At 39.7% G+C, this 19,278-nt stretch overlaps 1 protein-coding gene across 1 annotated transcript in view; it reads right to left on the bottom strand.

Moving 5' to 3' along the window:
• LOC109893320 (receptor-type tyrosine-protein phosphatase gamma-like) overlaps nucleotides 1-18,437 on the bottom strand; it is a 270,796-nt gene extending 252,359 nt beyond the window's left edge. Inside the window, exon 1 of the mRNA XM_031835459.1 lies at nucleotides 17,842-18,437. Within this exon, the coding sequence (XP_031691319.1) occupies nucleotides 17,842-17,926 (85 nt within the window). The 5' untranslated portion in view covers nucleotides 17,927-18,437. The remainder of the gene's footprint in view (nucleotides 1-17,841) is intronic.
• Nucleotides 18,438-19,278: the final 841 nt, after the last annotated feature.

Here is a 19,278-nt window from a genome sequence, read left to right as displayed (position 1 = left end):
TTTGCATTCCCTGCGCCACCGTTTCAGCTGGGTTCCTGTAGGGGAACCCATATACTTAACAAGTTTAAGAAAAATATATGTGAAGAAAAAAAGAAAAAAAGATATATACACACGGGACACGATAAGACGAGGACAAAAGACGTCTGACTGCTACGCTATCTTGGAGAGGATGATTGGTGTAGTGCTGCAGATATGGTTGTCCTTCTGGGAGGTTCTCCCATCTCCACAGGAGGAACTCTGGATCTCTATCAGAGGGACCATCGGGTTCTTGGTCACCTCCCTGACCAAGGCCCTTCTCCCCCGATTGCTCAGTATGGCCGGCAGGCCAGCTCTAGGAAGAGTTTTGGTGGTTCCAAACTTTTTCCATTTAAGAATGAAAGGGGATACCTAGTCAGTTGTCCAACTGAATGTATTCAACTGAAATGATGGAGGCCACTGTGTTCTTTGGGACCTTCAAATGGTGCAGAAATATTTTTGTACCCTTCCCCAGATCTGTGCCTCAACACAATCCTGTCGTCTCGGAGCTCTACAGACAATTCCTTCGACATCATGGCTTGGTTTTTGCTCTGACATGCACTGTCAACTGTGGGACCTTATATAGACCGGTGTATCTGTATCTCGCAATGGAATGCAATATTATGCCATTTCTTGGCTTGCAATGTCTCGCAACTTCAGTAAACAGGGCCTATCAATTAATAACACCCAACAGACCGAAATCTGAACACACTCTCGCTTCTTTAACAAAGAGCAAGAGCAGGTGACCCAGCTGCCCTGTGATTTCAATTTAGTGGGGGGAAAAAAAAATTTTTTTACATTTGTTTTTCCATTAAGGATTTGTCTTAACATTAAGATCCCAAATTTGTTTAAATGTTTTAACCTTCACACCCCTACTGTGTAAATGTTCACAACTGTCTCCACTCAGAGAACGTTTGAGCTGATCACAGTGACTGGTGCAAAGTACGCACAAAAACACAGACATGCACACAAGACAGTAACTAAACACACACACACATAATCCCCAAGGCAGAGTCTCTCAGCCCCGGCAGTACAGCAGGCCCTCAGGGACGGACATGTCTCAAAGCGTTAAAGTGGAAAAAACAAACATCATCACTTCTAGGATTTAATGAGGAGACCGTTCACTCAGACTAAGAGAGGCTGAACTGTCGGAGTGAGACGCTTGGCTGGCTGCACTATACGCCTAGTAATAGGAAAACAAGGATATCAAATCAACAGAAATCAGCTCAGTGTTTTGGCTTGTGTTGTTAAGTGTGTGTGTTCTGTTCCACCCTTCCTTCCAACCTAGACTCAACATAGTGAATGCAAATCCAGGACACACCAATTAGTATGATATGTAACGTTTTGTATGGTATGTCTTAATTTGTGGATGTCCATCACCCATTTCGTATTATGTTACAAATTACAATGTTACAATTTGCAATTCGTACAATATGTTACAAATTCCAATTTGTGGTGGCTAACGTTAGCTAGGTGGCTAACGGTAGCTAGGCTTAATGTTGGGGTTAGGGGTTAAGGTTAGGGTTAAGCAAGGCAGTACGGTCCGGTATGGTGTCCCAGCAAAATAAATAGCGGGGGTACGCCATACTGGTAAACCATGAGCCTATCACAATAATTAAAACTAAATGTCAAGAAAACTGTAGGCTGAGGCCTCCCGAGTGGTGCAGCGGTCTAAGGCACTGCATCGCAGTGCTTGAGGCATCACTACAGATCGGGGTTCGATCCCAGGCTGTCACAGCCGGCCGCGACTGGGAGACCCATGAGGCGGTGCACAATTGCCCCAGAGTCGTCTGGGTTAGAGGAGGGTTTGGCCGGACAGGATGTACTTGTCCCATCGCGCTCTAGCGACTCCTTGTGGCGGGCCGGGCGCATGCACTCCGACTTCGGTCGCCAGTTGTACGGTGTTTCCTCCGACACATTGGTGCGGCTGGCTTTCGGGTTAAGCGAGCAGTGTGTCAAGAAGTAGTACGGCTTGGCAGGATCGTGTTTCGGAGGACGCATGGCTCTCGACCTTTGCCTCTCCCGAGTCCATTCGGGAGTTGCAACGATGGGACTTGACTATAACTACCAATTGGATATCACGAAATTGGGGAGAATTATTTTTGTAAAAGGTTTTTTAAAAAGGCTATTACACCATTATTTATCATTACCGCATGTCAGAGGCATGAAATATGACTGAATGGACTTAAACGGGTGGTATAGCCTATGCTCCAATATGTGATGTGGTTCGACGAGAACACTGACCTTTTTTCAAGTCAGTCAGAGACGAGTGGCCAACACCGAGATGTGTGCAGACAGCAGTGGACGCATAAATTCTCGCTGAAGGACAATTGTCAAATGTCATTACACTTTGTGTTTTGTGTAAAATATGTCTCTTTCCATTCACCACTGTTTGGAGGCTGGAAATATGTTGCGAGTGGATGAACGTGCACAGTTGGCAAAGGAGCCCTTTGAAGTGATTTTTTGACAATCAGATGAAAACATCATGACTGGTTGTGATTATGCCACAATAAAATGGTAATACATTTAAACAATTTAATGATAAATCTTTCCAACTACGCCCACAAGATCCTGTTGAATTAAAAGGGATTCTATATGAAATGAACAAAAATATAAATGCAAAGTCATGAGCTGAAATAAAACATCCCATACACACAAAAAGCTTACTTCTCTCAAATGTTGTGCACAAATTTGCTTACATCCATGTTATTGAGCATTTCTCCCACGTGTAACCATGCAAGCCCAGGACTTCCCCCTCGAGCTTCTTCACCTGCATGATCGTCAGAAACCAGCCACCCGTACAGCTGACAAAACTGTGTTTGCACTATCAAAGAATTTCAGCAAAAACTGTCTCAGCGAAGCTTATCTGCGTGCTTGTTGTTCTCACCAGGGTCTTGACCTGACGGACTTCAGCGGGCAAATTCTCACCTTCAATGGCCACTGGTACGCTGGAGAAGCGTGCTTTTCACGGATGAATCCCAGTTTCAACTGTACCGAGCAGATGGCAGACAGCATGTATGGTGTCGTGTGGGTGAGCTGTTTGCAAATGTCAACGTTGGGAACAGAGTGCCCCATGTTGGCGGTGGGGTTATGTTATGGGCAGGCATAAGCTACGGACAAGGAACATAATTGCATTTTATCAATGGCATTTTGAATGCACAGAGATACCGTGACGAGATGCTGAGGCCCATTGTCATGCCATTCATCTGCCACCATCACCTCATGTTTCAGCATGATAATGCACAGCCCCATTGAGCATGTTTGGGATACTCTGGATTGACGTGTACGACAGTGTGTCCCAGTTCCCGCCAATATTCAGCAACTTCGCTCAGCCATTGAAGAGGAGTGGGACAACCTTCCACGGGCCACAATCAACAGCCTGATCAACTCTATGCAAAGGAGATGTCGTGCTGCATGAGGCAAATGGTGGTCACACCAGACACGGACTGGTTTTCTGATCCACACCCCCTACCTTTTTTATAAAGGTATTTGTGACCAAACAGATGTATATCTGTATCCCCAGTTACGTGAAATCCATAGATTAGGGCCTAATGAATTTATTTCAATTGACTGATTTCCGTATGAACCGTAACTAAGTCAAATCTTTTAATATTGTTGCATGTTATGTTTATATTTTTGTTCAGTGTAGTTCTATGATTAGGCCCATAAAAAAATGCTGAAAGCCTTAACTCAAGAGCATGTACACATATCATGAGTCATATGAGGTCCTGTACCAGGAAGAAATTAAATCTACTTTCAACCCTGGGAGTTGCAAAGTAGATACAGTTGAAGTCGGAAGTCTACATACACCTTAGCCAAATACATTTAAACTCAGATTTTCACAATTCCTGACATTTAATCCTAGTAACAATGTCCTGTCTTAGGTCAGTTAGGATCACCACTTTATTTTAAGAATGTGAAATGTCAGAATAATATTAGAGATAAAAAAAAAAAAAATTCTTTCATCACATTCCCAGTGGGTCAGAAGTTTACATACACTCAATAAGTATTTGGTAGCATTGCTTTTAAATTGTTTAACTTGGGTCAAACGACGTTTCGGTTAGCCTTCCACAAGCTTCACACAATAAGTTGGGTGAATTTTGGCCCATTCCTTCTGACAGAGCTGGTGTAACAGAGTCAGGTTTGTAGGCCTCCTTCCTTGCACATGCTTATTCAGTTCTGCCCACAAGTTTTCTATGGGTTTGACTTTGTTGTCCTTAAACCATTTTGCCACAACTTTGGAAGTATGCTTGGGGTCATTGTCCATTTGGAAGACACATTTGCGACCAAGCTTTAACTTCCTGACTGATGTCTTGAGATTTTGCTTCAATATATCCACATAGTTTTCCTCCTTCATGACGCCATCTATTTTGTGAAGTGCACCAGTCCCTCATGCAGCAAAGCTCACCCACAACATGATGCTGAGTGCAAGCCTCCCCTGTTTTCCTCCAAACATAACGATAGTCATTATGGCCAAACAGTCATATTTTGTGTTTCATCAGACCAGAGGACATTTCTTTCTCCAAAAGGTATGATCTTTGTCCCCATGTGCAGTTGCAAACCGTAGTCTGGCTTTTTTATGGCGGTTTTGGAACAGCAGCTTCTTCCTTGCTGAGCGGCCTTTCAAGTTATGTCGATATAGGACTCGTTTTACTGTGGATATAGATACTTTTGTACCTGTTTCCTCCAGCATCTTCACCAAGTCCTTTGCTGTTGTTCTGGGATTGATTTTAACTTCTCGCACTAAAATACGTTCAACTCTAGGAGACAGAACGTGTCTCCTTCCTGAGCAGTATGATGACTGCGTGGTCCCATGGTGTTTATACTTGCGTACTATTGTTTGTACGGTTGAACGTGGTACCTTCAGGCATTTTGAAATTGCTCACAGGAATGAACCAGACTTGTGGGGGTCTACAATTATTTTCCTGAGGTCTTGGCTTATGTCTTTTGATTTTACCATGATGTCAAGCAAAGAGGCACTGAGTTGAAATACCTTGAAATACATCCACAGGTACACCTCCAACTGAATCAAATGATGTCAATTAGCCGATCAGAAGCTTTTAAAGCCATTACATAATTTCCTGGAATTTTCCAAGCTGCTTAAAGGCACAGTCAACTTAGTGTATGTAAACTTCTGACCCACTGGAATTGATACAGTGAATTATAAGTGAAATAATATGTTTGTAAATAATTGTTGGAAAGATTACTTGTGTCATGCACACAGAAGATGTCCTAACCGACTTGCCAAAACTATAGTTTTTTCAACCACTCAAATTTATTTTTGAGTGGTTGAAAAACAAGTTTTAATGACTCCAACCTAAGTGTATGTAAACTTCCGACTTCAACTGTAAGTAATGGTAAGAAGTTGGTAGTCCGTGTTGAGATTCGAACACGCAACCTTTAGGTTGCTAGTAGTTCGTGTTATATGACCAACCACCTTACTTTGTTAGCCTTAACTTCTTAAGGTATAGGGGACGCTTGCGTCCCACTTAGCCAAAAGCCAGGGAAAATGCAGCGCGGCAAATTCAAATAAAATGATATTAAAATCAAACTCATTAAATCACACATGTAAGATACTAAATTAAAGCTAAACTCGTGAATCCAGCCAAAATGTCAGATTTTAAAAAGGCTTTTCGGCGAAAGCATAAGAAGCTATTATCTGATGATAGCACAACAGTAAACAAAGAGGGTAGCATATTTCAACCCTGCAGGTGCTACACAAAACGCAGAAATAAAAAATAAAACATGCCTTACCTTTGAAGAGCTTCTTTTGTTGGCACTCCAATATGTCCCATAAACATCACAATTGGTCCTTTTGTTTGATTAATTCAGTCCATTTATATCCAAAATGTCCATTTATTTGGCGCGTTTGATCCAGAAAAAAAACTGCTTCCAATTTGCGCAACGTCACTACAAAATATCTCAGAAGTTGCATGTAAACTTTTCCAAAACATTTCAAATTACTTTTGTAATACAACTTTAGGTATTTTTAAACGTTAATAAATCGATCAAATTGAAGACGGGTCTATCTGTGTTCAATACAGGAAGACAACAAACCAATGCTACTTTTCAAGTCTTGCGCACTCAACAGTGTGACCCAGTTCCTAGATGGCCGTACTTCTTCATTGCACAAAGGAATAACCTCAACCAAATTCCAAAGACTGGTGACATCCACTGGAAGCGGTAGGAACTGAAAACAAATGCCTAAGAAATATCGTTTCCCAATGAGAACTCACTGAACAGACAGAGACCTAAAAAAAAAAAAAAACATCTGAAGGGTTAGTCCTCTGGGTTTTCCCTGCTACATAAGTTCTGTTATACTCACAGACATGATTCAAACAGTTTTAGAAGCTCGAGTGTTTTCTATCCAAATCTAATGGTATGCATATCTTATATTCTTGGCATGAGTAGCAGGAAGTTGAAATTGGGCACGCTATTTATCCAAAAGTGAAAATGCTGCCCCCTCTACCTTAAAAAGTTAAGTAACCCTCAGTCTTATATAACCATACCAAAAGCAACATAACATAGTAAGTAGTATGCTAGGTATAGTCGATTCCTTCACGTGCCCTTACTAGTGTGTTTTTACAGTCAGAGACAAGCACATCTTGGGTTCTCAGGATAAGATGTTTACACTCATGACTTGTGTTGATGACGATGGCACTTGTGCTCGATGTGTACTCAATGTTTTTAGCTTCTAATCAGATAATTCCACAGATCTCCACTTCATTCCAACTTGCATCAGTGAAAAGTATATCCCCTCAGGTGACTGTGTGTAATGAGTACCATAACTAATAACCTCATGTTGATCATAATATATGACTTGTGTTGGGGAGGAATGCACTTAGCTACTGAACTGTGTACACTCAATGCTCGTAGCTTCCAGCTAGATCTTTTTACACTCCATTCCAACTCCCTTCTTGCATCATTGTGTGAAAGATACTGTATATCCCCTCAGGTAACCGTGTGGGGTGACTGTCATAACTAATAACCTCATGTTGATCAGAATCTTTAATTCATCCATGTGTTCAGGGACATGTCCGCTGCTGTAGTCAAATTTAACAAATTAATGAGTAGCCTACAGATACTTTGAGCAATTTGAAGTCTGCTGTTGCATAAGCAATATTTATTTTAATTCAAATCAAACAAGCATAGTAGGCAGAGTTTTTTTTTTACTTGTCCAGTTCAGGGGTTCTCATCTGGCTTCAAATACAAGTTGGGTTGACCAAGGCAAGCCAAACTATTTGGGGGTGTTTCTACGAGGACTGTGATATTCCTGAAAAAAGGTGAGCCCAGGTGTCACTAAACTTCATAGCCAGTCTTTGAACAATTCATCTTTCTGGAGGGAACAGAGGGAGTTTTTCCTAGACACTGTGCTTCTACATCTGCATTGCTTGCTCTTTGGGGTTTTAGGCTGGGTTTCTGTATAATCAATTGTGAGGTCTGCTGATGTAAAAAGGGCTTTATAAATCAATTTAATAGAAATTTGATTGTGGTGATTTATGCTAACTAGTCAATCTAGTTCCAGGGCTTGTGTGCATCTCTTTGAGCTTCCCACTGATAAAGTATGGTAAATTCTGTTTCAGCATCTCTACTAGAGGTTGACCGATTAATCGGAATGGCCGATTTCAAGTTTTCATAACAATCGGGAAAACATTTTTTTTTAATACGTTTATTTAATTAGGCAAGTCAGTTAAGAACACATTCTTATTTTCAATGACGGCCTAGGAAAGGTGGGTTAACTGCCTTGTTCAGGTGCAGAACGACAAATTTTCACCTAGTCAGCTCGGGGGATCCAATCTTGCAACCTTACAGTTAACTAGTCCAACGCAATAACGACCTGCCTCTCTCGTTGCACTCCACAAGGAGACTGCCTGTTACGCGAATGCAGTAAGCCAAGGTAAGTTGCTAGCTAACATTAAACTTATCTTGTAAAAAACAATCAATCATAATCACTAGTTAACTATACATGGTTGATGATATTACTAGATATTATCTAGCATGTCCTGCGTTGCATATAATCTGACTGAGCGGAGGTAGACAGAAGCAGGCGCGTAAACATTCATTCAAACAGCACTTTTGTGCGTTTTGCCAGCAGAACTTCGTTGTGCGTCAAGCATTGCGCTGTTTATGACTTCAAGCCTATCAACTCCCGAGATGAGGCTGGTGCAACCGAAGTGAAATGGCTAGCTAGTTAGCGCACTAACAGTGTTTCAAACGTCTGAGCTTTGAGCTTTGAGCTTTCTAGTAGTTGTTCCCCTTGCTCTGCATGGGTAACGCTGCTTCGATGGTGGCTGTTGTCGTTGTGTTGCTGGTTCGAGCCCAGAGAGGAGCAAGGAGAGGGACGGAAGCTATACTGTTACACTGGCAATACTAAAGTGCCTATAAGAACATCCAATAGTCAAAAGGTCCTATAATTCCTATAATAACTACAACCTAAAACTTATTACCTGGGAATATTGAAGATTCATGTTAAAAGGAACCACCAGCTTTCATATGTTCTCATGTTCTGAGCAAGGAACTAAAACGTTAGCTTTCTTACATAGCACATATTGCACTTTTACTTTCTTTTCCAACACTTTGTTTTTGCATTATTTAAACCAAATTGAACAGGTTGAATTATTCATTATTTGAGGCTAAATTGATTTTATTGATGTATTAAGTTAAAATAAGTGTTCATTCAGTATTGTTGTAATTGTCATTATTACAACAAAAGAAACACACCAAAAAAAATTGTCAGATTAATCGGTATCGGCTTTTTTGGTCCTCCAATAATCAGTATCGGCGTTGAAAAATCATAATCGGTGGACCTCTAATCTCTACCCATTAGGCTTTTTACGATAGGCCGTAATGTCAATGCACCCTATTCAAAGTACAGTATCCAACATGTCCCCAATAAAATGTAACATGAGAAAATAACCAACCAATCGCCAATAGAAAAATTTGTATTTTGATCAATGTGTCCAATTACTTTTAATACCTCAGTCTTATTGATCCCCTTGGATTTCAATTAAATGATTAACTACCTCTCAATATGCAGGTCAGGGATAGGAGAGAGAGAGGCAGAGACGGGATGGGAGGAAGAACGATCCCTTTCTGATTTCATTATATTGGCAGCCACTCAATCACTATGGAGCTTAGGCCTCATTAGGCATGAGGGAAGCAACCACTCCAAAGAATGAAATACACATTCATGCATTACACAAACAATGACTGCAGGCTGTATACAAGAGCTTCTTCATTTTAATAAAGGATCAGACCTTTTTTTTTTTACATTTTCACCTAAAATGATATACCTAAATCTAACTGCCTTTAGCTCAGGACCTGAAGCAAGAATATGCATATTCTTGATACCATTTGAAAGGAAACTGAAGTTTGTGGAAATGTGAAATTAATGTAGGAGAATATAACACATTAGATCTGGTAAAAGATAATGAAAACAAAAAAAACATGTGTTTCAAAAGGGTTCAAACTGTAGAACCCAGTTCCTACATTTGAATGTAAAAATAGATTTTATCACACAAAACTGTAAAAAAAAAATCCTCTGGGACCCTCAGGATGACAAATCAGAGCAAGATTGCTGAATGTAAGTACATCATTTACCTTCAGAGGTGTATCAAACCAGGTACCGTGATAAGTTTGTTGTTGTGCATTCTTCTCAAACAATAGCATGGTATTTTTTCACTGTAATAGCTACTGTAAATTGGACAGTGCAGGTAGATTAACAATAATTTACCTTTCTGACCATATAAGACATATCTATGTCCTGTAAAATTTGCTGTTACTTACGTCGTCATTCTAGTCACATTAGCGCACGTTAGCAACAACCGTCCCGGGAATAGGGACACCGATCCCGTAGATCCTTACTGTGTGTGTGTGTGTGTGTGTGTGTGCAGAGGCTTTTTGCAGTCTATTCTAAGTCTGTCAGACTGACACTTCATATCAAAACACTTTGTATATACAGGTTCAACCTTTTCTCTGTCAGCAACTAATAGGATAGAAAACACAACCATTTAAGGAGAAACACACACACACACACACAAACACTCATGGGACGGAGAGCACACGCAGACACGTAGCCGTGCACATACACACAAACACTTCAATGTCTTACACACAGCCAAGACACGAACACGCAATACCAGGTTATTTGATGTATACTATACATTACAAAGCACGCTTATTGAATTTCCAAATCTCCTCAAATATCACTTTCTCATGCGATTTTAAATAAGAAACTCTCATTTAAAAATATAGCAATGGAACACAAACAGAATTCCAATACAAAGAACAATCATGTCATCGGAAAACGGTAAGCGCTATCCGGTATACTTGGGACGTCCCTACCATAAACCCTAACCCCAACCATATTCAATTTAACCTTCAATGGGGTGGGGACATCAAGGATCCCGGATAACACGGACCATCTGAAAACCCAACAAGACTCCATTTTGTTCTAGTCTTTAAAACAATGAGTGGGAAACGGATTCGGTGTTGAGGGTTACATTATCAGAAAGGCACTTCACTAATTTGGAAGCTTTTAAACACAGCCAAGGGACTTTTGCATCCCAGGACAAAAATAGGGTAGATCAAATGAACAGGGACAAAACAGTGGTAACCTACCTGACAAAAGCCAAATATAACAACATGTGCCTTTTTCACTTCAGACATGAAATACAAGTACTGTACATGACTGGCCCCTTGATTTGTATTTGTTTCAGTATTTTGAAAACCTTACTTTTTGCTTTCTCATCCGTACAGAGAGGAGTTTGGATTACCATGAATACTAAATCCTCCAAATCCTTCAATCACTCCATTGTTTGACGTGAGGGAAAGCAAAACAACTGGTGAAGGACCATAGACATGAGCACTGCCTTGTTTAAATATGGGACGAAATACTGTAGTTTGGTTTCAGCATTGCTATAATAATAAATAGTAATAATAATAAATAATAATAATATAATAGTGAGGAAGATGATACCTTTCAAACCCAAATCAATAGAAGGGTTACTGAGTTAGAATACGTTGATAGAGCAAGAGAAAACGGATTTTGCAGGGGAAGGCAATACAGTAGCAGAAGAAGGGAAAACATCATCACTGACAAGAATGTGCCTCTTTCGGAGTCGGTTTGAAGTGCTGTGTGAGTTCTCCCCATAGCATTCCATCACAACAACACATCCTGTAAAATACAGCTGACACACATTGGAAATTAACACATGAACATTACCCATTTGGGATATACCCACAATAACAGGACACAAATGATACGGGCACTGTGAATTTCAAATTCCAAGGGACATCCAGAGTGATTCAATGATGGCAACAAAAGCACATGTAAACATTGTTTTTAAAGGATCAGTCAATAGACAACATGAGGAGACCGAGAAAGGGAAGGACGTATATTAGGTAAACCCCTGCCAGAGAATGAACTCTCTATACCTCCCTCTCCCCAGCCCAGACCAGGCTACTGACTCCTCAGCCGTAAGTACAGCTGACTTGACAGCTCATGTCAGGGAGAGATTGTTTAAGAGAAGGATGGCAGGATGGAGGAGGGGATGGAGGGATGGAGGACAGTTATTGATATGGTTGAGTCCTTGAGTGCAGCGGTATTCGTCCTTTGGTGACAGTGCCTTATTGTCTGGACATTCATCACGGTTCTAATAAAGCTACAGGAGGAGAGTAGATGGAACACAGAGTATGTTTTCCTGGCTACAGTATGCCTCTACTCTCTCCCCGTCACTGGAGGTCTGAGGGGTATTCTACAAAGCAGGATCAATGGGTTAGCCAGCCAGCTTGCCTAAATATTCTTAAATAACTTCATATTCTTTTTGAAAGATAAGCTTGGAATGGGTATGGTCTTATATCCTCAACAAACAAAAAACATATCTATGTTAAGCTTTCTTTAATGACCCAGACAATTAATGGTTATTTCTGGTTAGTCATTGATCCTCCTTTGTAGTATACCCCTCTGGACCTCTGTAAACTGTACTAGAGTACGAGTGCTGGATGATCTAGGATCAGTTTGGCCTTTTAGATCATCATGAATCAGATTATATGGACTTGGGGATCAGGACTCCTATTCTGAAACACTTTATGAATACTGTATTTGATGTGAATGTGTCCCAGACAGTACCAGAATAATCCTGTTTTTCTTCCTTATCTCTGTAGCTTGGGTGCTGATTGGACGTGATGGGATGCGGTGCAAACCAGATGTGACCAGGGGGATAAGGTGATCATCATGACCAGGGTTGGGGAGTAATTGATTACATAAAAAATATTAAAATAAATACCAATTCAGTCACATTACCAGCAAAAATATTGTAATCAGATTACAGATAATTATGAAAAACTAGATGATTACTTCTTGGATGGATTTCAGAAAGGATGTTTGCGCAATAAAATAAAAAAAATCTCAATGACATTCAATTCAGCATTGAAAAAAGTTCAAATTTGGTCCACCTGAGTGAATCTGACCACAAGTCAGAGGCCACCATGATGACACATGTGTAATGGATCAGTTTTGTCTTATTGGGAAAGTAATACAAAAACAAAATAATGAAAGTAAATAAGATTAAGTTTGGGTAATCAAAATATTATATTGTTTTCCCCACAGAAAGGCTTTATTACGGAGAGAAATACTCCTCAGTTTCATCAGCTGTCCGGGTGGCTGGCCTCAGACCATCCCGTAAATGAAGAAGCCGGATGTGGAGGTTCTGGGCTAGCATGGTTACACGTGGTCTGCGGTTGTGAGGCCGGTTGGATGTACTGACAAATGATCTAGAACGACATTGGAGGCGGCTTACGGTAGAGAAATTAACATTTAATTATCTGGCAACAGCTCTGTTGGACATTCCTGCATTCAGCATGCCAACTGCACGCTCCCTCATCTGTGGCATTGTATTGTGTGACAAAACTGCACATTTGAGTGGCATTTTATATTCCCCTCAACTTGGTGCACCTGTGTAATGATCATGATATTTAATCAGTTTCTCGATATGCCACACCTGTCAGGTGGATGGATTATTTTGGCAAATAAGAAATGCTCACTAACAGGGTGTAAACAAATTAGTGCACAGAATTTGAGAGAAATAGGCTTTTTGTGCACATGGAGCATTTCTGGGATCTTTTATTGCAGCTCATGAAACATGGGACCAAAACTTTATAGATGTGGTAAAGAGATCAATGGTACGCAGACCGTGGGAGCTGGAAGAAGCATGCCAGATTGGCCCACATTCAACAAATCTAATCTAACAAAGTGGATATTCGTCAAATCTGTCATGATTTACTTATTGTAACTGGACCAATTTGAAAATATTTGGTTGTTTTTGCAGCATAACATTTAGAAGTTGTCCCTTTTTAGGTTTAGAAGTGGTAACAAGCTGGTAGCATAGCTAGGATACAGAAATAGGTGGTGGTATTCAAAGTCGTTTTTAACTGACTGCTACGGAGGACAGCAAAGAGGAGCTGAGTTGAACTCAAGAGTTCAGCTGTGCAGAGAACAGGTCAATGCATTAATAACATTATTGCAATATTATAACAATGTAGCTAATAAGCCGACTTGCATGTTTCATTTACAGTTCACTTTCCATCAAGGTCATCAGAATGATACACGGTCTAATCTAGAAACCACAAGTTGCAACAATGTAATGTCATGAGTACATCCCCTTGAATTGCTCCATGAAGTGGTTGTGTACAGGAGAATGTTGCTTTTTGAGAACCACCTTTTTTTAAAGTATGTAATTGGTGTGTTAATTGTTTTTGAGAGACTTACCACAACCAGCAAATAATTTCCTCACCCTCATTGTGCAGTACAGGGGGTCTGAAAAAACATGAAGAAATGTTCCAAAAAAACACCCAAGTAAGTCTTTTTATAAACGGAAAAGCTCTCAGTATAGTGATGCAGCTCTTTAGATGTTGTACACGTTAAATTGTGTCATTCCGAACTTTATCCACAACGATATTTTCAATTTTGTTTCTACTTGAGCGATACCTTTCCGTCCATTATAGAAGCAGGCTAAACAGTGATGGGGGGATGCTCTAGGACGTATTTGAGTGTTTTAGAGCATTTGTTCATGTCTTTTCAGAGCCCACGTACCGCACAAAAAGGATGAGGAAGTGAGTCGCTGGTTGGGGTAAATTTCTCAAAAACAAGTGAAATTGCTATAAAAAAAAATTAAAAATAGTACCCATGTCATTTACATCAAAAAAAGAGATTTGGTTGTAAAAAAAAAAAAAAAGCCAACTTCTCCTTTGAGATTTTCCATACGCTTTGTATCATTTCAGCCAATAGTTTTGAAAGTAGCATTCTCAAGCAAAAACGGGTCCCTGACAATTGTGCACAAAGTTATCACGTCATTGTGCTTGAGGCTCTGTGCGGTGTGCGCAAAAAGAGTAAAACATTTTTTTTTTTAACTCTGGTGTTTATATGGTGTGGACCTCATTGGACTACTACTACTACTAATACTGGGCCGACCTAATCCTGCCTCCCACTTTAACTTTGCAACCTCAATGGACAGTATTCCGCCTGCCAATCAACATTGTCCATCACAATTGGTTGTTGCAGGTCAGTTCCCGACTTCCCGTAGTTGCATGCATGGTCTCAGACTAGTATGGCAAACGAGCAAGCTAATGTGATAATGTCATTTTTTACAATGGAAAAGTTAGTTATATGTTTGCATCAAATGTCCTACTAACTTGAAAGTTGTGTATTGATTATATATAGCATTTGCCTATGCAATGAATGATGATCTCTGGCAATCAACTGCAGTGTTGGATTATTACCCCATATCATGGAATACCTGTGTGAACATGTATATGGACAAAAGGTGGACACATGGAATTACTTGATTTGGATGGATGGTCAACACAAACAGAAAAGTAGGCCGATATTTTGCATTTCTTGAACACATCAATGTGTGTGTCGTGTCATGATGGGTGATGGACACGCGGCTGGTAAGAACCTTATAGCATACTTTGCAATATATTCCAAAAATTGACCAGCGACACAATTTAGGAGCTAAACATTGCCAGCGCAGTTTTTCTGATTGGGTTGACAGTTATTTTCTAAATATATTTGTGTGGCTACAACGCCATCTTTAGCGCACAACATTTTCTGTTTTGTAGAGAAATGTATTGAAAAAGAGAAATTAAGTTTCTACCAAGGTCTAATAGCTCTAACTTCTTATTTCGGATATATTCTAACTCCTGATGTATGGATTTGATCCGACGGGTTCAATATATCTTCGCTGTTATCAAAATAGCTAACGTTAAGCGCATGCAGCCACTCAACACACTTGCTTCAGAGGTCACGTTCACTACATGACAGGAACGAGCGCATAATCTCACGCCGTAAATTAAAGTAGGTTATAATGTAAGGATTCTGTGGCTTTTTCCGCTGAGAGAGGACTGTGTAGATCGTTCATTATGCATGTATGAGCCATACATTGACACGTCGAGTCCAAAACGTGAAGTTTAAAAAACAACGAGGTAGGCTAGTTCTTTAAAGGCTATATGCACTCAAACATGCCATTATTTTGTGTTTTGCACTCAGAATTATAGCCTAGCCTATCAAAGTGCTAGGCTCTGATGATCCATTAAAATCTTGGCTCTGGATGGCCATGCGCAGTGACCGCGAGAATCTAGGAAATGTGATCCCTCCTCCTCTCTGTGGTTCCAGTCCTGCTGTTACATCACTGCATGTCTGTGCATCAGACCTGCCAAAGTACCGGACAGACACAGCCACCCTGTCACACCTTCTGTAGGCTACATGCGCCAAGCATCCCGCAGATACTGCTCAGTTCCTTTACTGAAACCATTTCATAACCTAATATTTCCCATGGGTGGTTACGACAACATGAATGACTCATTCTTCTACATTGAAACTAATGTCAATCTTTTCATTTCATCCCATGTTGAAATTTCTGACAATTTTAGCAAAGTCACATTATGAGTGATTCATCCAAAAAAAGACCATGATTTGGGGATTTTCACCAAATGTAATCCATAGAATTCCTTTGCAGGGAGGATGGTTAATGATATATATATCTGACATTTGAATCTAAAAGCATAATTAAGAAATAATTAATCAAAGTCGGCATATTTATGTCATTTTGGCATTACCCAGGCGTCCTTAAGATTGCATAATGTTTCATCTGTAGATGCTACAAATAAAATGTATTGTCATATGCAGCTTTAAAACTTGCTGTGCAATGAGTAGTTTTTTATTTATTACAGTTTTCTTTATGAATATTGAAAAATATAAAACATTAATATTGAAAATATACCATTGTTGATTTGGCAAACATTTCAATATATTGTTGAACATAATATACTCACTCTATGGGCATATGAAAGTTCCAGAATGGGATCTCCGCTAGTTTTAAATTTACGGCCCATTTTATAGAGTAATTTGCATTGTAGGCAATGTAACCAATCCCATCCCTCCATTTACTTGTCTCATTGAACATTCTACCAATCACCAGCAGCTGGAAGACCATTTAAAATCCATTTTCACATTCACTCTGATGGTAATGCTTACAAATTGGATCATAACTCTAAAAGTAGCAGAGATCCCCACTCTGGAACTTTGATATGCCCGTACAACAGGGATCATCAACTAGATTCAGCTGTGGGATGATAATTTCTTGAGCGGATGGTTGGGGGGCCGGAACATAATTACAAATCATTTGTAGACTGCAAATTGACCGCAAGAAACCCAAACAGATATAATGTTTGACTAAAACGTAATCATTTTAAACCTGGCTTACATTTGTATACGATCACGTGTCTCTCTATTAGGCATAGGAATACTTGGTAACAGATTCTTAAATTAAAATCACAAAGAGCTGATTTCCTGGTGCTTTTACAGTCTTACGTCCAACAATTAAATTAAATAAGCAAAATCTTGAGGGGCCAAATCAAACCACTTGCGGGCAGAATGCCACCAGTTGGGGAACCCTGCTGTAGAATATATTGTGTTTAACAATATATATATTTTTAATTACCAAATCAAAAAATAGATTTTCATGAATGTAAAAAAGAAGTTATTGAAATCAAAATACTACTCATAATACAGAGCAAGAGGTAAAGCTTCATATAACACCAATGTTTGCTTTGTAGCACATACAGATGTAGTCTGATTAATCAGGCTGTAATACACAATTCATTGGTATATACAGCCTGAATGTAATCCCTGCAAAATCCTGTAAATGTTCCTTTCAAGACAAAATGTTGAATAAATGACATTTAAACTTACTCTACTGGTTGGTTGTCTTTGTGGTTCACCGGTAGAGTAATTTGAGACAAAATATCCACAGGAAAGTATTTTTTCCCCCAACTATTTAGACACCAGTCCATAATGTTTCATCTGTAGTAGTCTGATTAATCAGGCTGTAATACATAATTAATACACAATTCATTTATGACATATTTATCCAAAATGTCAAAAAATATGGCAATTTTGAGAAATTATTTCTCAATTATGCAATTAGATACAAATGTCAAATATATGTCAACACTCCTTGCTGCAAATGACTATACTATGGATTACATTTCATGAAAAACCCCAAAATCATGGTGTTTTTTTGGCTGGGTTTCGTGAGGAATCACTTATGTATGTTGGATGAATATCTCATCTTCCATGCGGCAGTAGCTAGCAGCAGCAAGTCTTCTCGTCCTGTTATCTTTTCGTGATCAGGGCAAAATTGGAAATGTTATTTCCCTGGTCTTGATTTTAATACAAATATAGATGAACATTGTTGCCTATATAAGCACGACACACACTGCAGTGAACAAATAGTTTAAAATATTGCAAACAATGCAACGACTTACCAGGATGACAGTCGGTAAACACGGCCAAGGATGAACAAATTATGGATAAGGTCCACCAGTGACTCGGTTCCAGTATTCTCCGCATGTCAAAATACTCATCGAGAGCAACAAGAAGGCAACGGGTGACAAAGTTTGAGGTCTACAAAATTACATAAACTTGATTGTAGAAAACAGACGTTAGCACATAGGGCGCAAACCCAACTGTAGTGTCAGATGGAGTGTAGTTTGATGGCAATTCACTTGAAGCCAATTAAGCATCTGTTTCATGGAATATCTATGGCTGTGAACCGCAGAAAAATAGTTTTGTCACAGTCGGCCACATGCATCCAAGCTTTCTTTCTACATTCCCAAAGTGAATCATATAGGTGAAAGTCAACGAGCCCGACTCAATTTCGTCAACTTGAGGAAAAAAATGGTCGAAGAATAGGCTACTGATTATGTTCGTCCATTCAGCGGTGACCCGCGGCGCCACTTATGAATGTAGAGAGAATGTTGCAAAGGCAGTGCTGGAAGCGTTCCATCACAGACTTTCTAAACGTACCGAACGGTCTCTGGTTCCATTCTTCCATCCAGGAAGTAGCGGCATGCATGTGAGTGTTCTGGCGGACGGTTTAGAATACAGCGAGCTGCATGGGGCGGGAGGTAAAATCTGAGCTCAGGACGCTGGATCCTAGCGCCGAAGGAAAGCTTTAACGCTCCAAAAAGCCTACAGCAGCACCAACACATTGTGTCAAGTTTTTATATTTCACTACAACATAAAACAGCCTCTGTCAGTTGAGTGGGTAATTATATAAATCTAATTTAACAAACATATGCCTGTTTAGGATAATTTCGATTATGTCCATAAATTGCTTGTTGTCTATGCTACATATCCATAACGGACATGGGGTTGTCAATAGTTTTGAATAAAACAATATTTTTTTTAAACGTTATTTATGGACATCTTTGGTTTTAGGCTAGAATCTGAACACAGTACGTTATTTATTCCACCTACTAATGTATGCTACTTGTAGACTGCGTTTACCCAGGCAGCCCAATTCTCAGTGGGGTATAGTACTTAAGTTAAAATACTTGAAAGTACTAAGATAGTTTTTGGGGGGTATCTGTACTTTACATTTATATTTTTGAATACTTTTACTTTTACTTCACTACATTCCTTTAAGAAAAGATTGTACTTTTTTCTCCAAACATTTTCATTGACACCCCAAAGTACTCGTTACATTTTGAATGCTTAGCAGGACAGGAAAATGGTCCAATTCACGCACTTATCAACAGAACATCCCGGTCATCCCTACTGCTTCTGATCTGGTGAACTCACTAAACTCCCTAAGCACACATGCTTCGTTTGTAAATTATGTCTGAATATTGGAGTGTGCCCCTAGCTACCTGTAAATTAAAAAAAAAAAAAAATGAAAATGGTGCCGTCTTATTTGCATA

The sequence above is a fragment of the Oncorhynchus kisutch genome, linkage group LG1, assembly GCF_002021735.2.
Source record: "Oncorhynchus kisutch isolate 150728-3 linkage group LG1, Okis_V2, whole genome shotgun sequence".
Classification (NCBI taxonomy): domain Eukaryota; kingdom Metazoa; phylum Chordata; class Actinopteri; order Salmoniformes; family Salmonidae; genus Oncorhynchus; species Oncorhynchus kisutch.
This window is presented reverse-complemented; position numbering and strand designations above follow the sequence as displayed.